At 64.6% G+C, this 16,300-nt stretch overlaps 1 protein-coding gene across 1 annotated transcript in view; it reads left to right on the top strand.

Annotated features, from left to right (window-relative positions):
* The window catches only part of DNMT1 (DNA methyltransferase 1), a 28,171-nt gene that overhangs the window by 2,463 nt on the left and 9,408 nt on the right, over window positions 1–16,300 (top strand). Inside the window, 26 exon segments of the mRNA XM_080636145.1 lie at window positions 269–376; window positions 455–704; window positions 1,596–1,668; window positions 1,801–1,879; window positions 1,951–1,991; window positions 2,086–2,137; window positions 2,213–2,296; window positions 2,378–2,487; window positions 2,575–2,693; window positions 3,951–4,043; window positions 4,550–4,701; window positions 4,809–4,996; window positions 6,004–6,193; window positions 6,272–6,369; window positions 8,414–8,561; window positions 8,645–8,760; window positions 10,134–10,335; window positions 10,414–10,547; window positions 10,622–10,795; window positions 11,509–11,730; window positions 11,824–12,016; window positions 12,286–12,376; window positions 12,694–12,828; window positions 13,351–13,536; window positions 13,539–13,632; window positions 14,575–14,716. Of these exon segments, the coding sequence (XP_080492271.1) occupies window positions 269–376; window positions 455–704; window positions 1,596–1,668; window positions 1,801–1,879; window positions 1,951–1,991; window positions 2,086–2,137; window positions 2,213–2,296; window positions 2,378–2,487; window positions 2,575–2,693; window positions 3,951–4,043; window positions 4,550–4,701; window positions 4,809–4,996; window positions 6,004–6,193; window positions 6,272–6,369; window positions 8,414–8,561; window positions 8,645–8,760; window positions 10,134–10,335; window positions 10,414–10,547; window positions 10,622–10,795; window positions 11,509–11,730; window positions 11,824–12,016; window positions 12,286–12,376; window positions 12,694–12,828; window positions 13,351–13,536; window positions 13,539–13,632; window positions 14,575–14,716 (3,474 nt within the window).

Below are 16,300 nucleotides of genomic sequence, written 5' to 3'. Positions count from 1 at the left end.
GTTCGGGATGCTCCAGCGGGATCCGGCTCCACTTTGGCCCTGCAAGGGGGGGGGGTGGCCGGGTGAGCCCCCCCTCCCCGTGTCTCCCTTGCTGGCCCAGCTCCCGGACCCGGTGTCGGCGCTGGCCCTCGGCGTGCGGACTCCACCGTGGGCTCCTGGCAGGATGGGTCCCCGTGAGCCGGGTGAGCGGCGCCCGCCTTCGGAGCCAGCGGCGCTGGGGCCCCCTCGCCCGCCCGCCCGCCCCACGCCGTCCCCTCCGTCCCCGCAGGAGAGCGTCCGGGAGCGGCTGAGCCTCATCCATGGCTTCCTGCAGGCCGAGGTGCAGCAGGAGCTGAGCGAGCTGGAGGCCAAACTGCGGCGCGAGGAGCTCTCTGAGGTGGGGGCCGCGGCCGGTTCGGCGCTGCCGGGGGCTGAGCGCCGGGGGCCGGCTGCAGCCGTGGCTCTGCCCCTGCAGGAGCGGTACCTGGCCAAGGTGAAGGCGCTGCTGCACCAGGAGCTGTCGGCGGAGAACGGCACCAACGGATGCGCCGGGAACGGCGGCTCCGGCAGCGATGAGGACTCGGAGCGCGCCGGGGGCGATGGCGAGGACGACGGCGCCATGGAGCTGGAGGAAGCCGCCGCCGCCGCCTCCTCTTCCTCGTCCTGTGCCGCGGCGCCGCCGCTGCGCAAGGCCCGGAGGAGCCGCGCCAACGGAGAGAGCAAGAGTTGGGTTTGCGGCTTGTGCCGGCGGCGGGCGGGAGCGCGGGGATGCGGGCGCGCGGGGATGCGGGGATGCGGGGATGCGGGAGCGCGGGGATGCGGGAGCGCGGGGATGCGGGAGCGCGGGGATGCGGGGATGCGGGAGCGCGGGGATGCGGGAGCGCGGGGATGCGGGGATGCGGGAGCGCGGGGATGCGGGGATGCGGGAGCGCGGGGATGCGGGGATGCGGGAGCGCGGGGATGCGGGAGCGTGGGGATGCGGGAGCGCGGGGATGCGGGGATGCGGGAGCGCGGGGATGCGGGAGCGCGGGGATGCGGGGATGCGGGAGCGCGGGGATGCGGGAGCGTGGGGATGCGGGAGCGCGGGGATGTGGGAGCGCGGGGATGCGGGGATGCGGGAGCGCGGGGATGCGGGAGCGCGGGGATGCGGGCGCGCGGGGATGCGGGAGCGCGGGGATGCGGGGATGCGGGAGCGCGGGGATGCGGGAGCGCGGGGATGCGGGAGCGCGGGGATGCGGGGATGCGGGAGCGCGGGGATGCGGGAGCGCGGGGATGCGGGAGCGCGGGGATGTGGGCGCGCGGGGATGCGGGGATGTGGGCGCGCGGGGATGCGGGGATGCGGGAGCGCGGGGATGCGGGAGCGCGGGGATGCGGGAGCGCGGGGATGCGGGCGCGCGGGGATGCGGGCGCGCGGGGATGCGGGCGCGCGGGGATGCGGGCGCGCGGGGATGCGGGCGCGCGGGGATGCGGGCGCGGGGATGCGGGCGCGGGGGGATGCGCGGCGCCGGTGGAGGGGTTTGGAAGCGTGGCGGTGATGGGATGTGGGGAGAGGGATGTGCGGGGAAGGGCAGGAGGTGCCCGTTGCTGATGGGGTCCCTTTGCCGTGTTCCCAACAGAGTCTCCCGGCAGCTCCCGCGTCACTCGGAGCTCCGGGCGGCAGCCGAGCATCCTGAGCCTGTTCTCCAAAGGGTGAGCGGGGTTGGGGCCTTCATCTCCATCAGCGCCTTCGCCCTCTTCCTCCCTCTTTCCCCCTGGAGCCGATGGGGTCGATCCCGGCCTCCCTCGGGATGCGCTGGGGCTCATCCCGGCGCCTCCCTCCAGGTCCACCAAGAGGAAATCGGAGGAGGTGAACGGGGAAGCGATGAGCGTGGAGAAGGAGGAAGAGGAGCCGGAGGAGAAGGTGCGCGCCGGTGCTGGGCCCCGCTGAGCGCCGCGGGGCTCCCCTTCACTCCCCTTTGCTTCTCCCTGCAGGACCAGGAGGAGAAGAGGATTCGCATGGAGACCAAAGAGGGGTGAGCAGCAGGGACATGGCCCTGGGTGCCCGTTGGTGCCCGCTGGCCCCGCTCCGGGTCCTCATCCCGTTGTGTTCCCCTCTTGTCCCCCCAGCTTGGAGGCGAGAGAGGAGCTGACCCCGGTGAAGAGCCCCCCTCCCGCTAAAGTGAGCCCCATCCCCTCCATCCCCGCCTCGCGCCGGCTCCTTGGGCTCCTCCTGACCCTGCGCGGCCCCTTCCAGAGCACCCCCCCCAAGTGCCTCGACTGCCGGCAGTACCTGGACGACCCCGACCTCAAGTTCTTCCAAGGGGATCCCGACGATGCCGTAAGGGGGCGGCGGCGGCGGCGGGGGGCGGGCGCGGGCAGGGCCGGGGCTCCTTGACCTCCTCCTCTCGCCCCGCTCCAGCTGGAGGAGCCGGAGATGCTGACGGACGAGCGCTTGTCCCTCTTCGACGCCAACGAGGACGGGTTCGAGAGCTACGAGGACCTCCCGCAGCACAAGGTCACCTCCTTCAGGTGAGATCCGTGGGGAGGGAGCGGCGGCATCCCGAGCCCTTGGGGTCGCAGATCCCATGGCACAAGGCGCTGTCTGCCCCTCGCCAGCGTCTATGACAAGAGAGGGCATTTGTGCCCCTTCGACACCGGGCTCATCGAGAGGAACATCGAGCTCTACTTCAGCGGGGCCGTGAAGCCCATCTACGATGACAACCCCTGCCTGGATGGTGAGCGGGACGGGGGGAGCGTCAGGGAGGGAGGAATGGGAATGGGACCCTGGGACAGGATGGGCCCTGGAATGGGAATGGGACCCTGGGACAGGGATGGGCCCTGGAATGGGAATGGGCCCTGCAATGGGAATGAGACCCTGCAATGGAGATGGGCCCTGCAATGGGGATGGGACCCTGCAATCAGAATGGGCTCTGAAATGGGAATGGGCCCTGGAATGGGAATGGGCACTGCAATAGGAATGGGCCCTGGAATGGGAATGGGACCCTGGGACAGGGATGGGCCCTGGAATGGGAATGGGCCCTGCAATGGGAATGAGACCCTGCAATGGAGATGGGCCCTGCAATGGGGATGAGACCCTGCGACGGGAATGGGCCCTGCAATGGGAATGGGCCCTGCAATCAGAATGGGCTCTGAAATGGGAATGGGCCCTGGAATGGGAATGGGCACTGCAATGGGAATGGGTCCTGGAATGGGAATGGGCCCCTGCGATGGGAATGGGCCCCTGCGATGAGAATGGGCCCCTGCGATGGGAATGGGCCCCTGCGATGGGGATGGGACCCTGCGATGGGAATGGGCCCCTGCGATGGGGATGGGACCCTGCAGTGGGAATGGGACCCTGCGATGGGGATGGGACCCTGCGATGGGAATGGGACCCTGCGATGGGGATGGGACCCTGCGATGGGGATGGGACCCTGCAGTGGGAATGGGACCCTGCGATGGGAATGGGACCCTGCGATGGGGATGGGACCCTGCGATGGGGATGGGACCCTGCAGTGGGAATGGGACCCTGCGATGGGGATGGGCCCCTGCGATGGGAATGGGCCCCTGCGATGGGGATGGGACCCTGCGATGGGGATGGGACCCTGCAGTGGGAATGGGACCCTGCGATGGGGATGGGACCCTGCGATGGGGATGGGACCCTGCAGTGGGAATGGGACCCTGCGATGGGGATGGGACCCTGCAGTGGGAATGGGACCCTGCGATGGGGATGGACCCTGCGATGGGGATGGGACCCTGCAGTGGGAATGGGACCCTGCGATGGGAATGGGACCCTGCGATGGGGATGGGACCCTGCAGTGGGAATGGGACCCTGCGATGGGGATGGGACCCTGCGATGGGGATGGGACCCTGCAGTGGGAATGGGACCCTGCGATGGGAATGGGACCCTGCAGTGGGAATGGGACCCTGCATCCTCTGCTGGAGCCTGGCTGGGGAGGGATTGGATTGGGACCCGGGTGTTCTCCCACTTCCAGGCGGGGTGAGAGCCAAGAAGCTGGGGCCCATCAATGCCTGGTGGATCACGGGCTTCGATGGAGGGGAGAAGGCCTTGATCGGCTTCACCACAGGTGGGTGAGCGTTGGTGCCCTGGGGCTCCCGTCTCCATCGCGCATCCCAAAGGAGCTGCATTGGGCTCCATGGGTTTTGCCATCACCAGCCAGGATGGGGGCGGGGGGGCAGGACCACGCGGAGCCTGGCTATGGGGCTCCAATGGGGCTGTTGTACTGCAGGGACCAGGTTGGAGGTGAGGAAGGTTTTGGGGGGGGGGGACCTTGGTCCTGCTCAATGGAGGCAAACAGGGGCCGAGGAGCGGATGCTTGGGGGGGTCAAAAGCTTTTCCCGTTCACCCTTTGGGCAAGGAACCCTTCCGGTGACCTGGTGGCATCTCCCCTGCTTCCACCAAGGGAGGTCACGGAGAGAGGGAAGCAACCCTTGGGTTGGTGCCTCACCTCCCTGCCCCCTTGGTGCTGTGGGTCCCGCGCGCTCCCCTCGTGGGGCTCGGTGTTCCTCAGCGCGGGAAGCCCTCGCTCACCGCTGCATCCCGGTAACCCACCGTGGGATGCTGGCGCCGCAGCCTTCGCGGATTACATCCTGATGGAGCCCAGCGAGGAGTACGCGCCCACCTTCGCCCTCATGCAAGAGAAGATCTACATGAGCAAGATCGTCGTGGAGTTCCTGCAGAGCAACCGCGACGTCAGCTACGAGGACCTGCTCAACAAGATCGAGGTGAGCACCCCCTTGGGTTGCCTTTGGCGGGGATGGGGGGGGGGGGGGTCCCTTTTGGGGTGTCCCCCCCCCCCCCCCCCCTTTGTAACGCCCCCCCCTCCTCGCAGACCACCGTCCCCCCCGCGGGGCTCAACTTCAACCGCTTCACAGAGGACTCGCTCCTGCGCCATGCCCAGTTCGTGGTGGAGCAGGTGGAGAGCTACGACGAGGCCGGCGACAGCGACGAGCCCCCGGTGCTCATCACGCCCTGCATGAGGGACCTCATCAAGCTGGCCGGGGTCACCCTGGGCAAGAGGTGAGCGAGCCCCGAGCCCTGCTCCCGGCGGGGCCGGCGGCCTTGGCTCACGCCATGGGGAGGATGCGGTTCCGGTGCCGGCCCTGGTACCCGGCGCGGCCGGGATGCGGCGTTCGCTGGGCCAGGGGAGGGGGGAGCTTCCTGCTGCTGGGCTTTGCGGCGGTGCAGGAGGAGCTCGGCTGGGCTTTGGCAGAGGGAATCCTCATGGAAAAATGGGAATCGTTGTGGAAAAGAGGGGAAAAAAGGGGATCCTTATGGAAAACACGGAATTCTTGTGGGAAAATGGGAATCGTTGTGGAAAAGAGGGGAAAAAAGGGGATCCTTATGGAAAACATGGAATTCTTGTGGGAAAATGGGAATCGTTGTGGAAAAGAGGGGAAAAAAGGGGATCCTTATGGAAAACACGGAATTCTTGTGGGAAAATGGGAATCCTTGTGGAAAAGAGGGGAAAAAAGGGGATCCTTATGGAAAACACGGAATCCTCATGGAAAAATGGGAATCCTTGTGGAAACTGGGAAGTCTCTATGGAAAACAGGGAATCCTTGTGAAAACAAGGAAATCTCATGGGAAAAGGGGGATCCTTGTGGAAAAAAGGGGATCCTTAGGGAAAAAGGGGGATCCTTATGGAAATCAGGGGATTGTTGTGGCAAAAGGGGAATCCTTGCGGAAAACGGGGTCTTAATGGAAAAAAGGGAATGCTTATAGAAAACACAGGATGCTCATGGAAATCAGGGGATTCTTGTGGAAAAAAGGGAGTTCTTATAGAAAACAGGGGGATCCTTATGAAAAACAGGAAATCCTTATGGAAAACACGGTATCTTTATGGAAAACGGGGGCTCCTTCTACAAAACATGGGATTCTCATGGAAAACAGAGGATGCCTATGGAGAACAGGGGCATCCTCATGGAAAGCCCTTGTGCTGGGGGCCCTGAGGGTTTGGGCTCGGAGGCGGGAGGGGAGCCCGGCCTGGGGGGGCCCCGCTCTGAGCGCCCTGCCCTCGGTCGCAGGCGAGCCGTGCGGCGCCAGGCCATCCGCCACCCGACCCGCATCGACAAGGACAAGGGGCCCACCAAAGCCACCACCACGCGCCTGGTTTACCTCATCTTCGACACCTTCTTCTCGGAGCAGATCGAGAAGGACGAGAAGGAGGACGACAAAGAGAACGGCACCAAGCGCCGGCGCTGCGGGGTCTGCGAGGTAACGGCCGCCGCCAACGGCGCCTCCGTCCCTTAAGGTCCCCCCCTTTGAGCCGGTGCCTTCCTTGCCCTGCTCCAGGTTTGCCAGCAGCCGGAATGTGGGAAGTGCAAAGCGTGCCAGAACATGGTGAAGTTCGGGGGCAGCGGCCGCAGCAAACAGGCCTGCCTGCAGCGGAGGTTGGTACCCACCGAGGGATGGGAGCGAAGGGATGCGGTCCCCGTGTGCTCAACACCGATGGATGGAGCCAGCGCTCCGTATCCCATCTCCGGAGCGAAGGGATGCGGTCCCCGTGTGCTCAACACCGATGGATGGAGCCAGCGCTCCGTATCCCATCTCCGGAGCGAAGGGATGCGGTCCCTGTGTGCTCAACACCGATGGATGGAGCCAGCGCTCCGTATCCCATCTCCGGAGCGAAGGGATGCGGTCCTTGTGTGCTCCCCACTGATGGATGGAGCCAGCGCTCCGTATCCCACCTCCGGAGCGAAGGGATGCGGTCCCTGTGTGCTCCCCATGGATGGATGGAGCCAGCGCTCCCTATCCCACCTCCGGAGCGAAGGGATGCGGTCCTTGTGTGCTCCCCATGGATGGATGGAGCCAGCGCTCCGTATCCCACCTCCGGAGCGAAGGGATGCGGTCCCTGTGTGCTCCCCATGGATGGATGGAGCCAGCGCTCCCTATCCCACCTCCGGAGCGAAGGGATGCGGTCCCTGTGTGCTCCCCACTGATGGATGGAGCCAGCGCTCCGTATCCCACCTCCAGAGCGAAGGGATGCGGTCCCTGTGTGCTCCCCATGGATGGATGGAGCCAGCGCTCCGTATCCCACCTCCAGAGCGAAGGGATGCGGTCCCTGTGTGCTCCCCATGGATGGATGGAGCCAGCGCTCCCTATCCCACCTCCGGAGCGAAGGGATGCGGTCCTTGTGTGCTCCCCATGGATGGATGGAGCCAGCGCTCCCTATCCCACCTCCGGAGCGAAGGGATGCGGTCCCTGTGTGCTCCCCACTGATGGATGGAGCCAGCGCTCCCTATCCCACCTCTGGAGCGAAGGGATGCGGTCCCCGTGTGCTCCCCATGGATGGATGGAGCCAGCGCTCCGTATCCCACCTCCGGAGCGAAGGGATGCGGTCCCCGTGTGCTCCCCATGGATGGATGGAGCCAGCGCTCCGTATCCCACCTCCGGAGCGAAGGGATGAGGTCCTTGTGTGCTCCCCATGGATGGATGGAGCCAGCGCTCCGTATCCCACCTCCGGAGCGAAGGGATGCGGTCCTTGTGTGCTCCCCATGGATGGATGGAGCCAGCGCTCCGTATCCCACCTCCGGAGCGAAGGGATGCGGTCCCCGTGTGCTCCCCATGGATGGATGGAGCCAGCGCTCCGTATCCCACCTCCGGAGCGAAGGGATGCGGTCCCCGTGTGCTCCCCACTGATGGATGGAGCCAGCGCTCCCTATCCCACCTCCGGAGCGAAGGGATGCGGTCCTTGTGTGCTCCCCATGGATGGATGGAGCCAGCGCTCCGTATCCCACCTCCGGAGCGAAGGGATGCGGTCCCCGTGTGCTCCCCATGGATGGATGGAGCCAGCGCTCCCTATCCCACCTCCGGAGCGAAGGGATGCGGTCCCTGTGTGCTCCCCATGGATGGATGGAGCCAGCGCTCCGTATCCCACCTCCGGAGCGAAGGGATGCGGTCCTTGTGTGCTCCCCATGGATGGATGGAGCCAGCGCTCCGTATCCCACCTCCGGAGCGAAGGGATGCGGTCCCCGTGTGCTCCCCATGGATGGATGGAGCCAGCGCTCCCTATCCCACCTCCGGAGCGAAGGGATGCGGTCCCCGTGTGCTCCCCATGGATGGATGGAGCCAGCGCTCCGTATCCCACCTCCGGAGCGAAGGGATGCGGTCCCCGTGTGCTCCCCATGGATGGATGGAGCCAGCGCTCCGTATCCCACCTCCGGAGCGAAGGGATGCGGTCCCCGTGTGCTCCCCATGGATGGATGGAGCCAGCGCTCCGTATCCCACCTCCGGAGCGAAGGGATGCGGTCCCCGTGTGCTCCCCATGGATGGATGGAGCCAGCGCTCCGTATCCCACCTCCGGAGCGAAGGGATGCGGTCCCCGTGTGCTCCCCATGGATGGATGGAGCCAGCGCTCCGTATCCCACCTCCGGAGCGAAGGGATGCGGTCCCCATTCCCATCCCTTGCTGCAGCGCTGCTCCCTGTGTCCGTAGATGCCCCAACCTGGCCGTGCGGGAAGCAGATGAGGATGAGGAGGTGGATGACAACATCCCGGAGATGCCCTCGCCCAAGAAGATGCTGCAGGGCAGGAAGAAGAAGCAGAACAAGAGCCGCATCTCCTGGGTGGGGGAACCCATCAAGGTGTGGGGCTCCCCCCGTCCTGAGGCAGGGGTTCGGGGGCTCCGGAGCGGGCTTCGACGCCGTTGTCCCCTTTCCTTGTGCAGAGCGATGGGAAGAAGGATTATTACCAGAGGGTCTGCATTGACCTGGAGACCCTGGAGGTGGGAGACTGCGTCTCCGTCAGCCCTGATGATCCCACCAAGCCCCTCTACCTCGCCAGGTTGGTGCTGCAGGGGCTGAATCTCTGCTCCTGCTGCCTGGGGGCCATGTTCCCGGCTGGAGAACTCCAATCCCTGCGGTTTGAGGGCAATGGAGCAGCTCTGGGGCCATGTTCCCAGCTGGAGAACTCCAATCCCTGCGGTTTGAGGGCAATGGAGCAGCTTTGGGGCCATGTTCCCAGCTGGAGAACTCCAATCCCTGTGGTTTGAGGGCAATGGAGCAGCTTTGGGGCCATGTTCCCAGCTGGAGAACTCCAATCCCTGCGGTTTGAGGGCAATGGAGCAGCTTTGGGGCCATGTTCCCAGCTGGAGAACTCCAATCCCTGCGGTTTGAGGGCAATGGAGCAGCTTTGGGGCCATGTTCCCAGCTGGAGAACTCCAATCCCTGTGGTTTGAGGGCAATGGAGCAGCTTTGGGGCCATGTTCCCAGCTGGAGAACTCCAATCCCTGCGGTTTGAGGGCAATGGAGCAGCTTTGGGGCCATGTTCCCAGCTGGAGAACTCCAATCCCTGTGGTTTGAGGGCAATGGAGCAGCTTTGGGGCCATGTTCCCAGCTGGAGAACTCCAATCCCTGCGGTTTGAGGGCAATGGAGCAGCTCTGGGGCCATGTTCCCAGCTGGAGAACTCCAATCCCTGCGGTTTGAGGGCAATGGAGCAGCTTTGGGGCCATGTTCCCAGCTGGAGAACTCCAATCCCTGAGGTTTGAGGGCAATGGAGCAGCTTTGGGGCCATGTTCCCGGCTGGAGAACTCCAATCCCTGCGGTTTGAGGGCAATGGAGCAGCTCTGGGGCCATGTTCCCAGCTGGAGAACTCCAATCCCTGCGGTTTGAGGGCAATGGAGCAGCTTTGGGGCCATGTTCCCAGCTGGAGAACTCCAATCCCTGCGGTTTGAGGGCAATGGAGCAGCTCTGGGGCCATGTTCCCAGCTGGAGAACTCCAATCCCTGCGGTTTGAGGGCAATGGAGCAGCTTTGGGGCCATGTTCCCAGCTGGAGAACTCCAATCCCTGTGGTTTGAGGGCAATGGAGCAGCTTTGGGGCCATGTTCCCAGCTGGAGAACTCCAATCCCTGCGGTTTGAGGGCAATGGAGCAGCTCTGGGGCCATGTTCCCAGCTGGAGAACTCCAATCCCTGCGGTTTGAGGGCAATGGAGCAGCTTTGGGGCCATGTTCCCGGCTGGAGAACTCCAATCCCTGCGGTTTGAGGGCAATGGAGCAGCTCTGGGGCCATGTTCCCGGCTGGAGAACTCCAATCCCTGCGGTTTGAGGGCAATGGAGCAGCTTTGGGGCCATGTTCCCGGCTGGAGAACTCCAATCCCTGCGGTTTGAGGGCAATGGAGCATCCTTAGGCCCTCATCCCCTTGCTTTCCCCCCTTAGGGTCACTGCCATGTGGGAGGACAGCAGCGGGCAGATGTTCCACGCGCACTGGTTCTGCCCTGGCTCCGACACCGTCCTGGGGGCCACCTCGGACCCGCTGGAGCTGTTCCTGGTGGACGAGTGCGAGGACATGCAGCTCTCCTACATCCACGGCAAAGTCAACGTCCTCTACAAGGCCCCCTCGCCCAACTGGGCCATGGAGGTGGGTGAGAGCCCCGGCGAGGGCCGGCGCGGCGCCGGCAGCGGCCCCCATCACCCTGGGCCCCCTCTCTGCGAGCAGGGCGGGCTGGACATGGAGATCAAGGTGGTGGAGGACGACGGCAGGACCTACTTCTACCAGATGTGGTACGATCAGGAGTACGCGCGCTTCGAGTCGCCGCCTAAAACGCAGCCCACGGAGGACAACAAATACAAGTGAGCCGGGAGCATCCGGGCTCGTTCGGGCTCGTTTGGGATGAGCCCGTCACCGCGGTCCCTCTCTGCTGCAGGTTCTGCATGAGCTGCGCCCGCCTGGAGGAGGTGAGGCACAAGGAGGTCCCCAGAGTGGCCGAGCCGCTGGAGGAAGGCGAGGGGAAGATGTTCTACGCGGTGGCCACCAAGAACGGGGTGCAGTACCGGGTGGGAGACGGGGTCTACCTCCTGCCGGAAGCCTTCTCCTTCAGGTTGGTGCTGGGAGAGTGCTCCTCAAGGGGCGATGCAGTCTCTTGGGTGGCCTTTTCCATGGGAGATCGGGGTCGGAGCAGGCTTCCATCCATGGAAGCGCTCCCAAACCATGCCCTCGGTGCCGTGGCTTAGTGGTGGCCGTGGTGGTGCTTGGATGGGATGCTCTTCAAGCTCTTTTCTAGCGTGGTTCTAGGGTGCACGACACAGTTTATGGGTGGGGGATGAAGCATCCCTCACGAAGCCCCATTCCCACCCTGTTGGGATGAGATCATAGAACCATAGGATAGGCAGGGTTGGAAAGGAGCTGCAGATCATCCAGTTCCAACCCCCCTGCCATGGGCAGGGACACCTCACACTAAACCAGGGCACCCAAGGCCTCATCCAACCCGGCCTTGAACACCGCCAGGGATGGAGCATTCACAGCCTCCCTGGGCACCCATTCCAGTGCCTCAGCACCCTCTCAGTAAAGAATTTCTTCCTTAGATCCAACCTGAACTTCCCCTGTTTCAGTTTGAACCCGTTACCCCTTGTCCTGTCACTGCAGTCCCTGATGAAGAGTCCATCCCCAGCATCCTTGTAGCCCCCTTCAGACACTGGAAGCTGCTCCGAGGTCTCCACGCAGCTTCTCTTCTCCAGGCCCCATTGGGTGTTAGAGGGGTTTTGGGGGGGGCAAAGGGACCCCAACACCACGCTCCCGTCCCCTTGTGCGCAGCGTGAAGCCCGCCAGCCCGGCCAAGCGGCCCAAGAAGGAGGCGGTGGACGAGGAGCTGCACCCGGAGCATTACCGCAAGTACTCGGAGTACATCAAGGGCAGCAACCTGGATGCTCCGGACCCGTTCCGCGTGGGCCGCATCAAGGAGATCTTCTGCCCGCTGCGCAGCAACGGCAAACCCAACGAGGCCGACATCAAGCTGCTCATCTGCAAGTTCTACAGGTGAGGAGGGTGCCGCCATGGGGAGGATGCTGAGCGCCGCGGGTGCTCCCAGTGATCCATGGAGCCGGGTGGGTTTTCCCTCCCCTCCGGCAGGCCCGAGAACACGCACAAGTCCATGAAGGGCAGTTACCACGCGGACATCAACCTCTTGTACTGGAGCGACGAGGAGGCCACGGTGGACTTCCGCGCCGTGCAGGGCCGCTGCACCGTGGTCTATGGCGAGGACCTGACCGAGAGCATCCAGGACTACTCGGCCGGGGGCCTGGACCGCTTCTACTTCTTGGAGGTGAGGCCTTGAGGAGTGGGGGCTTGGATCCAGAGCTGAGCGGCTGCTCCCTATGGAGCCAAAGGGATGAATCCCTGCGCCTTGAGGGGATGGGATGGGCCCTCCGCAGCTCCCATGGGCGTCGGGCTTGGAACAGGATGGAGAGGGGGGGATTGGGCTCTGCTGCCAAGGAACAAGGGATGGGATGAGAGGAAACGGCCTCATGGGGTGTTGGGAAGAGCTCTGTGTGTCCGAGTGTCCCAAAGCCTTTCCCTCCTTTCCTTCCCCAGGCTTACAACGCCAAAACCAAGAGCTTCGAGGATCCCCCCAACCACGCGCGGAACTCCGGCCATAAAGGGAAGGGGAAGGGGAAAGGGAAAGGTGAGTTTGTGGGAAGGGATCGGGCTGGATGAGCTGAGCCGTTCCCGATGCCTCTGCTCGCTGCGGGGATGCAGCGATCGCGGGGTCAAAGCCCAACCATTGCCCCCGTGGTCCCCATCACGCCTGTGCTCCGAGCCCTGCTCCAGCTCCTGCTCTGGCCCCTCTCTGGCACCTCCATGTCCCTCTGCTGTGGGCCTGAGCCTCCAGAGCTGTTGGATGGGGGGGAAAGGGCCCAATGGGGCGGGAAAGGGGCTTGAAGCTGGGGTTTGCCTGCGGAGGAGGAGGAGGCGGGGATGCGAGCGGGGTTTGTGGTGCAGGCAAAGGCAAGGGGAAGGCGGCGTCGAGCTGCGAGCAGAGCGAGCAGGAGCCGCCCGAGCTGAAGCTGCCCAAGCTCCGCACCTTGGACGTGTTCTCGGGCTGCGGGGGCTTGTCCGAGGGCTTCCACCAGGCAGGTGAGCAGGGAGCGAGGGAGGGGGGATTGGGCTCTGCTGCCAAGGAACGAGGGTGGGAAGAGAGGAAACGGCCTCAAGCTGTGATGGAGATTGGGAAGGGTTGATCCCGAGAGGATGCTTGGGGTTGGACCGGGATGGAGAGGTGGGAATTGGGCTCTGCTGCCAAGGAACGAGGGATGGGATGAGAGGAAACGGCCTCAAGCTGTGATGGAGATTGGGAAGGGTTGATCCCCAGAGGATGCTTGGGGTTGGACCGGGATGGAGAGGTGGGAATTGGGCTCTGCTGCCAAGGAACGAGGGATGGGATGAGAGGAAACGGCCTCAAGCTGCACCAGGGCAGGTTTAGATGGGGTTTGGGAAGGGTTCATCCCCAGAGGACGCTCAGGGTCGGACCAGGACGGCCCCGTTCCCCCCCATGGACCTGAGGCCCTCCATGGCGGGGTCGAACCTTGTCCCTGCTGCTCCCCTCCCTCCCCGGCTCATTCCCGCTGCCGTTGATCCCATTCCCTGCTCGCTTCCCAGGCGTCTCGGAGACGCTGTGGGCCATCGAGATGTGGGAGCCGGCGGCGCAGGCGTTCCGGCTCAACAACCCCGGCAGCACCGTCTTCACCGAGGACTGCAACGTCCTGCTCAAGCTGGTGATGGGCGGCGAGAGGACCAATGCCCTGGGCCAGAAGCTGCCGCAGAAGGGGGACGTGGAGATGCTGTGCGGGGGCCCCCCTGCCAGGGCTTCAGCGGCATGAACCGCTTCAACTCCCGCACCTACTCCAAGTTCAAGAACTCCCTGGTGGTCTCCTTCCTCAGGTGGGGGGGAACTGGGGGGGTTGGGATGGAGGCAGGGGGATGGGGATGGATTTGGGGGGGGTTGGGATGGGTTGGGGGGGATTTGGGGTGAATTGGGGGGGTTTGGGGCTGAATCGGGGGGGTTTTGGGGTGAATCGGGGGGGTTTTGGGGTGAATCGGGGGGGTTTGGGGTGAATCGGGGGGGTTTTGGGGCTGAATCGAGGGGATTTGGGGCTGAATCGGGGGGGTTTGGGGTGAATCGGGGGGGTTTGGGGCTGAATTGGGGGGGTTTGGGGCTGAATCGGGGGGGTTTGGGGCTGAATTGGGGGGGTTTGGGCTGAATCGGGGGGGTTTGGGGTGAATCGGGGGGGTTTGGGGCTGAATTGGGGGGGTTTGGGGCTGAATCGGGGGGGTTTGGGGCTGAATCGGGGGTTTGGGGCTGAATCGGGGGGGTTTTGGGGTGAATCGGGGGGGTTTGGGGCTGAATCGGGGGGGATTTGGGGCTGAATCGGGGGGGTTTGGGGCTGAATCGGGGGGGTTTGGGGCTGAATCGGGTGGGTTTGGGGCTGAATCGAGGAGGATTGGGGGCTGAATCGGGGGGGATTTGGGGGCTGAATCGGGGGGGTTTTGGGGCTGAATCGGGGGGGTTTGGGGTGAATCGGGGGGGTTTGGGGCTGAATTGGGGGGGATTTGGGGCTGAATCGGGGGGGTTTGGGGTGAATCGGGGGGGTTTGGGGCTGAATTGGGGGGGTTTGGGGCTGAATCGGGGGGGTTTGGGGCTGAATCGGGGGGGATTTGGGGGCTGAATCGGGGGGGATTTGGGGGCTGAATCAGGGGGGTTTGGGGCTGAATCGGGGGGGTTTGGGGGCTGAATCGGGGGGGTTTTGGGGCTGAATCGGGGGGGTTTGGGGTGAGCTGGGGGGCTCTGTGGCCGCAGCCCTCACGGGCCCCCTCCCTCCGCAGTTACTGTGATTACTATCGGCCGCGCTTCTTCCTGCTGGAGAACGTCCGCAACTTCGTGTCCTTCAAGCGCTCCATGGTGCTGAAGCTCACCCTGCGCTGCCTCGTCCGCATGGGCTATCAGTGCACCTTCGGGGTGCTGCAGGTACGGGGCAGACACCCCCTCAGCCACCCCTAACCCTAACCCTAACCCCCCCTTCGGCCCCAAACCCCCCCCTCAGCCCCAACCCCCCCCTTCGGCCCCAAACCCCCCCCTTCGGCCCCAAACCCCCCCCCTCAGCCCCAAACCCCCCCCTTGGGCCCCAAACCCCCCCCTTCGGCCCCAAACCCCCCCCTTCGGCCCCAAACCCCCCCCTTCGGCCCCAAACCCCCCCCCTTCGGCCCCAAACCCCCCCCTCAGCCCCAACCCCCCCCTTCGGCCCCAAACCCCCCCCTTCGGCCCCAAACCCCCCCCCCTCAGCCCCAAACCCCCCCCTTCGGCCCCAAACCCCCCCCCTTCGGCCCCAAACCCCCCCCTCAGCCCCAACCCCCCCCTTCGGCCCCAAACCCCCCCTTTCGGCCCCAAACCCCCCCCCTCAGCCCCAAACCCCCCCCTTGGGCCCCAAACCCCCCCCTTGGGCCCCAAACCCCCCCCTTCGGCCCCAAACCCCCTCTTTGGCCCCAAACCCCCCCCTTCGGCCCCAAACCCCCCCCCTTCGGCCCCACCCCCCCCGATTCAACCCCAAACCCCCCCCAGTTCACCTCCCTTGGAGCAGCTTGCTCCAACCTGGCCTTGACCATTGGAGCATCCCAACCTTCCCCATTCCCCCATCCCAGCATCCCATCACTTCCTTATCTCCAACCACGCTCCCTCTGGTTCCATCTGACCCCATCTCTGCTCCACGCATCCCAAAGGCGCTCCTTGGCTCCATGTGAGGATGCCAGGGGATGGATGCAGGCGGTGATGGGGTTGCTCCATGCATCCCAAAGGCGCTCCTTGGCTCCATGCGAGGATGCCAGGGGATGGATGCAGGCGGTGATGGGGTTGCTCCATGCATCCCAAAGGAGCTCCTTGGCTCCATGCGAGGATGCCAGGGGATGGATGCAGGCGGTGATGGGGTTGCTCCATGCATCCCAAAGGCGCTCCTTGGCTTCATGCGAGGATGCCAGGGGATGGATGCAGGCGGTGATGGGGTTGCTCCATGCATCCCAAAGGCGCTCCTTGGCTCCATGCGAGGATGCTGGGGATGGATGCAGGCGGTGATGGGGTTGCTCCATGCATCCCAAAGGCGCTCCTTGGCTCCATGTGAGGATGCTGGGGATGGATGCAGGCGGTGATGGGGTTGCTCCATGCATCCCAAAGGCGCTCCTTGGCTTCATGTGAGGATGCTGGGGGATGGATGCAGGCGGTGATGGGGTTGCTCCATGCATCCCAAAGGAGCTCCTTGGCTCCATGCGAGGATGCCAGGGGATGGATGCAGGCGGTGATGAGGTTGCTCCATGCATCCCAAAGGAGCTCCTTGGCTCCATGTGAGGATGCTGGGGATGGATGCAGGCGGTGATGGGGTTGCTCCATGCATCCCAAAGGCGCTCCTTGGCTCCATTCGATGATGCTGGGGATGGATGCAGGCGGTGATGGGGTTGCTCCATGCATCCCAAAGGTGCTCCTTGGCTCCATTCGATGATGCTGGGGATGGATGCAGGCGGTGATGGGGTTGCTCCATGCATCCCAAAGGAGCTCCTTGGCTCC

Source organism: Psittacula echo (genome assembly GCF_963264785.1).
Source record: "Psittacula echo genome assembly, chromosome: 30".
Classification (NCBI taxonomy): domain Eukaryota; kingdom Metazoa; phylum Chordata; class Aves; order Psittaciformes; family Psittacidae; genus Psittacula; species Psittacula echo.
The sequence above is the reverse complement of the archived record's forward strand: the minus strand, read 5'-3'. Positions and strand labels throughout refer to the sequence as shown.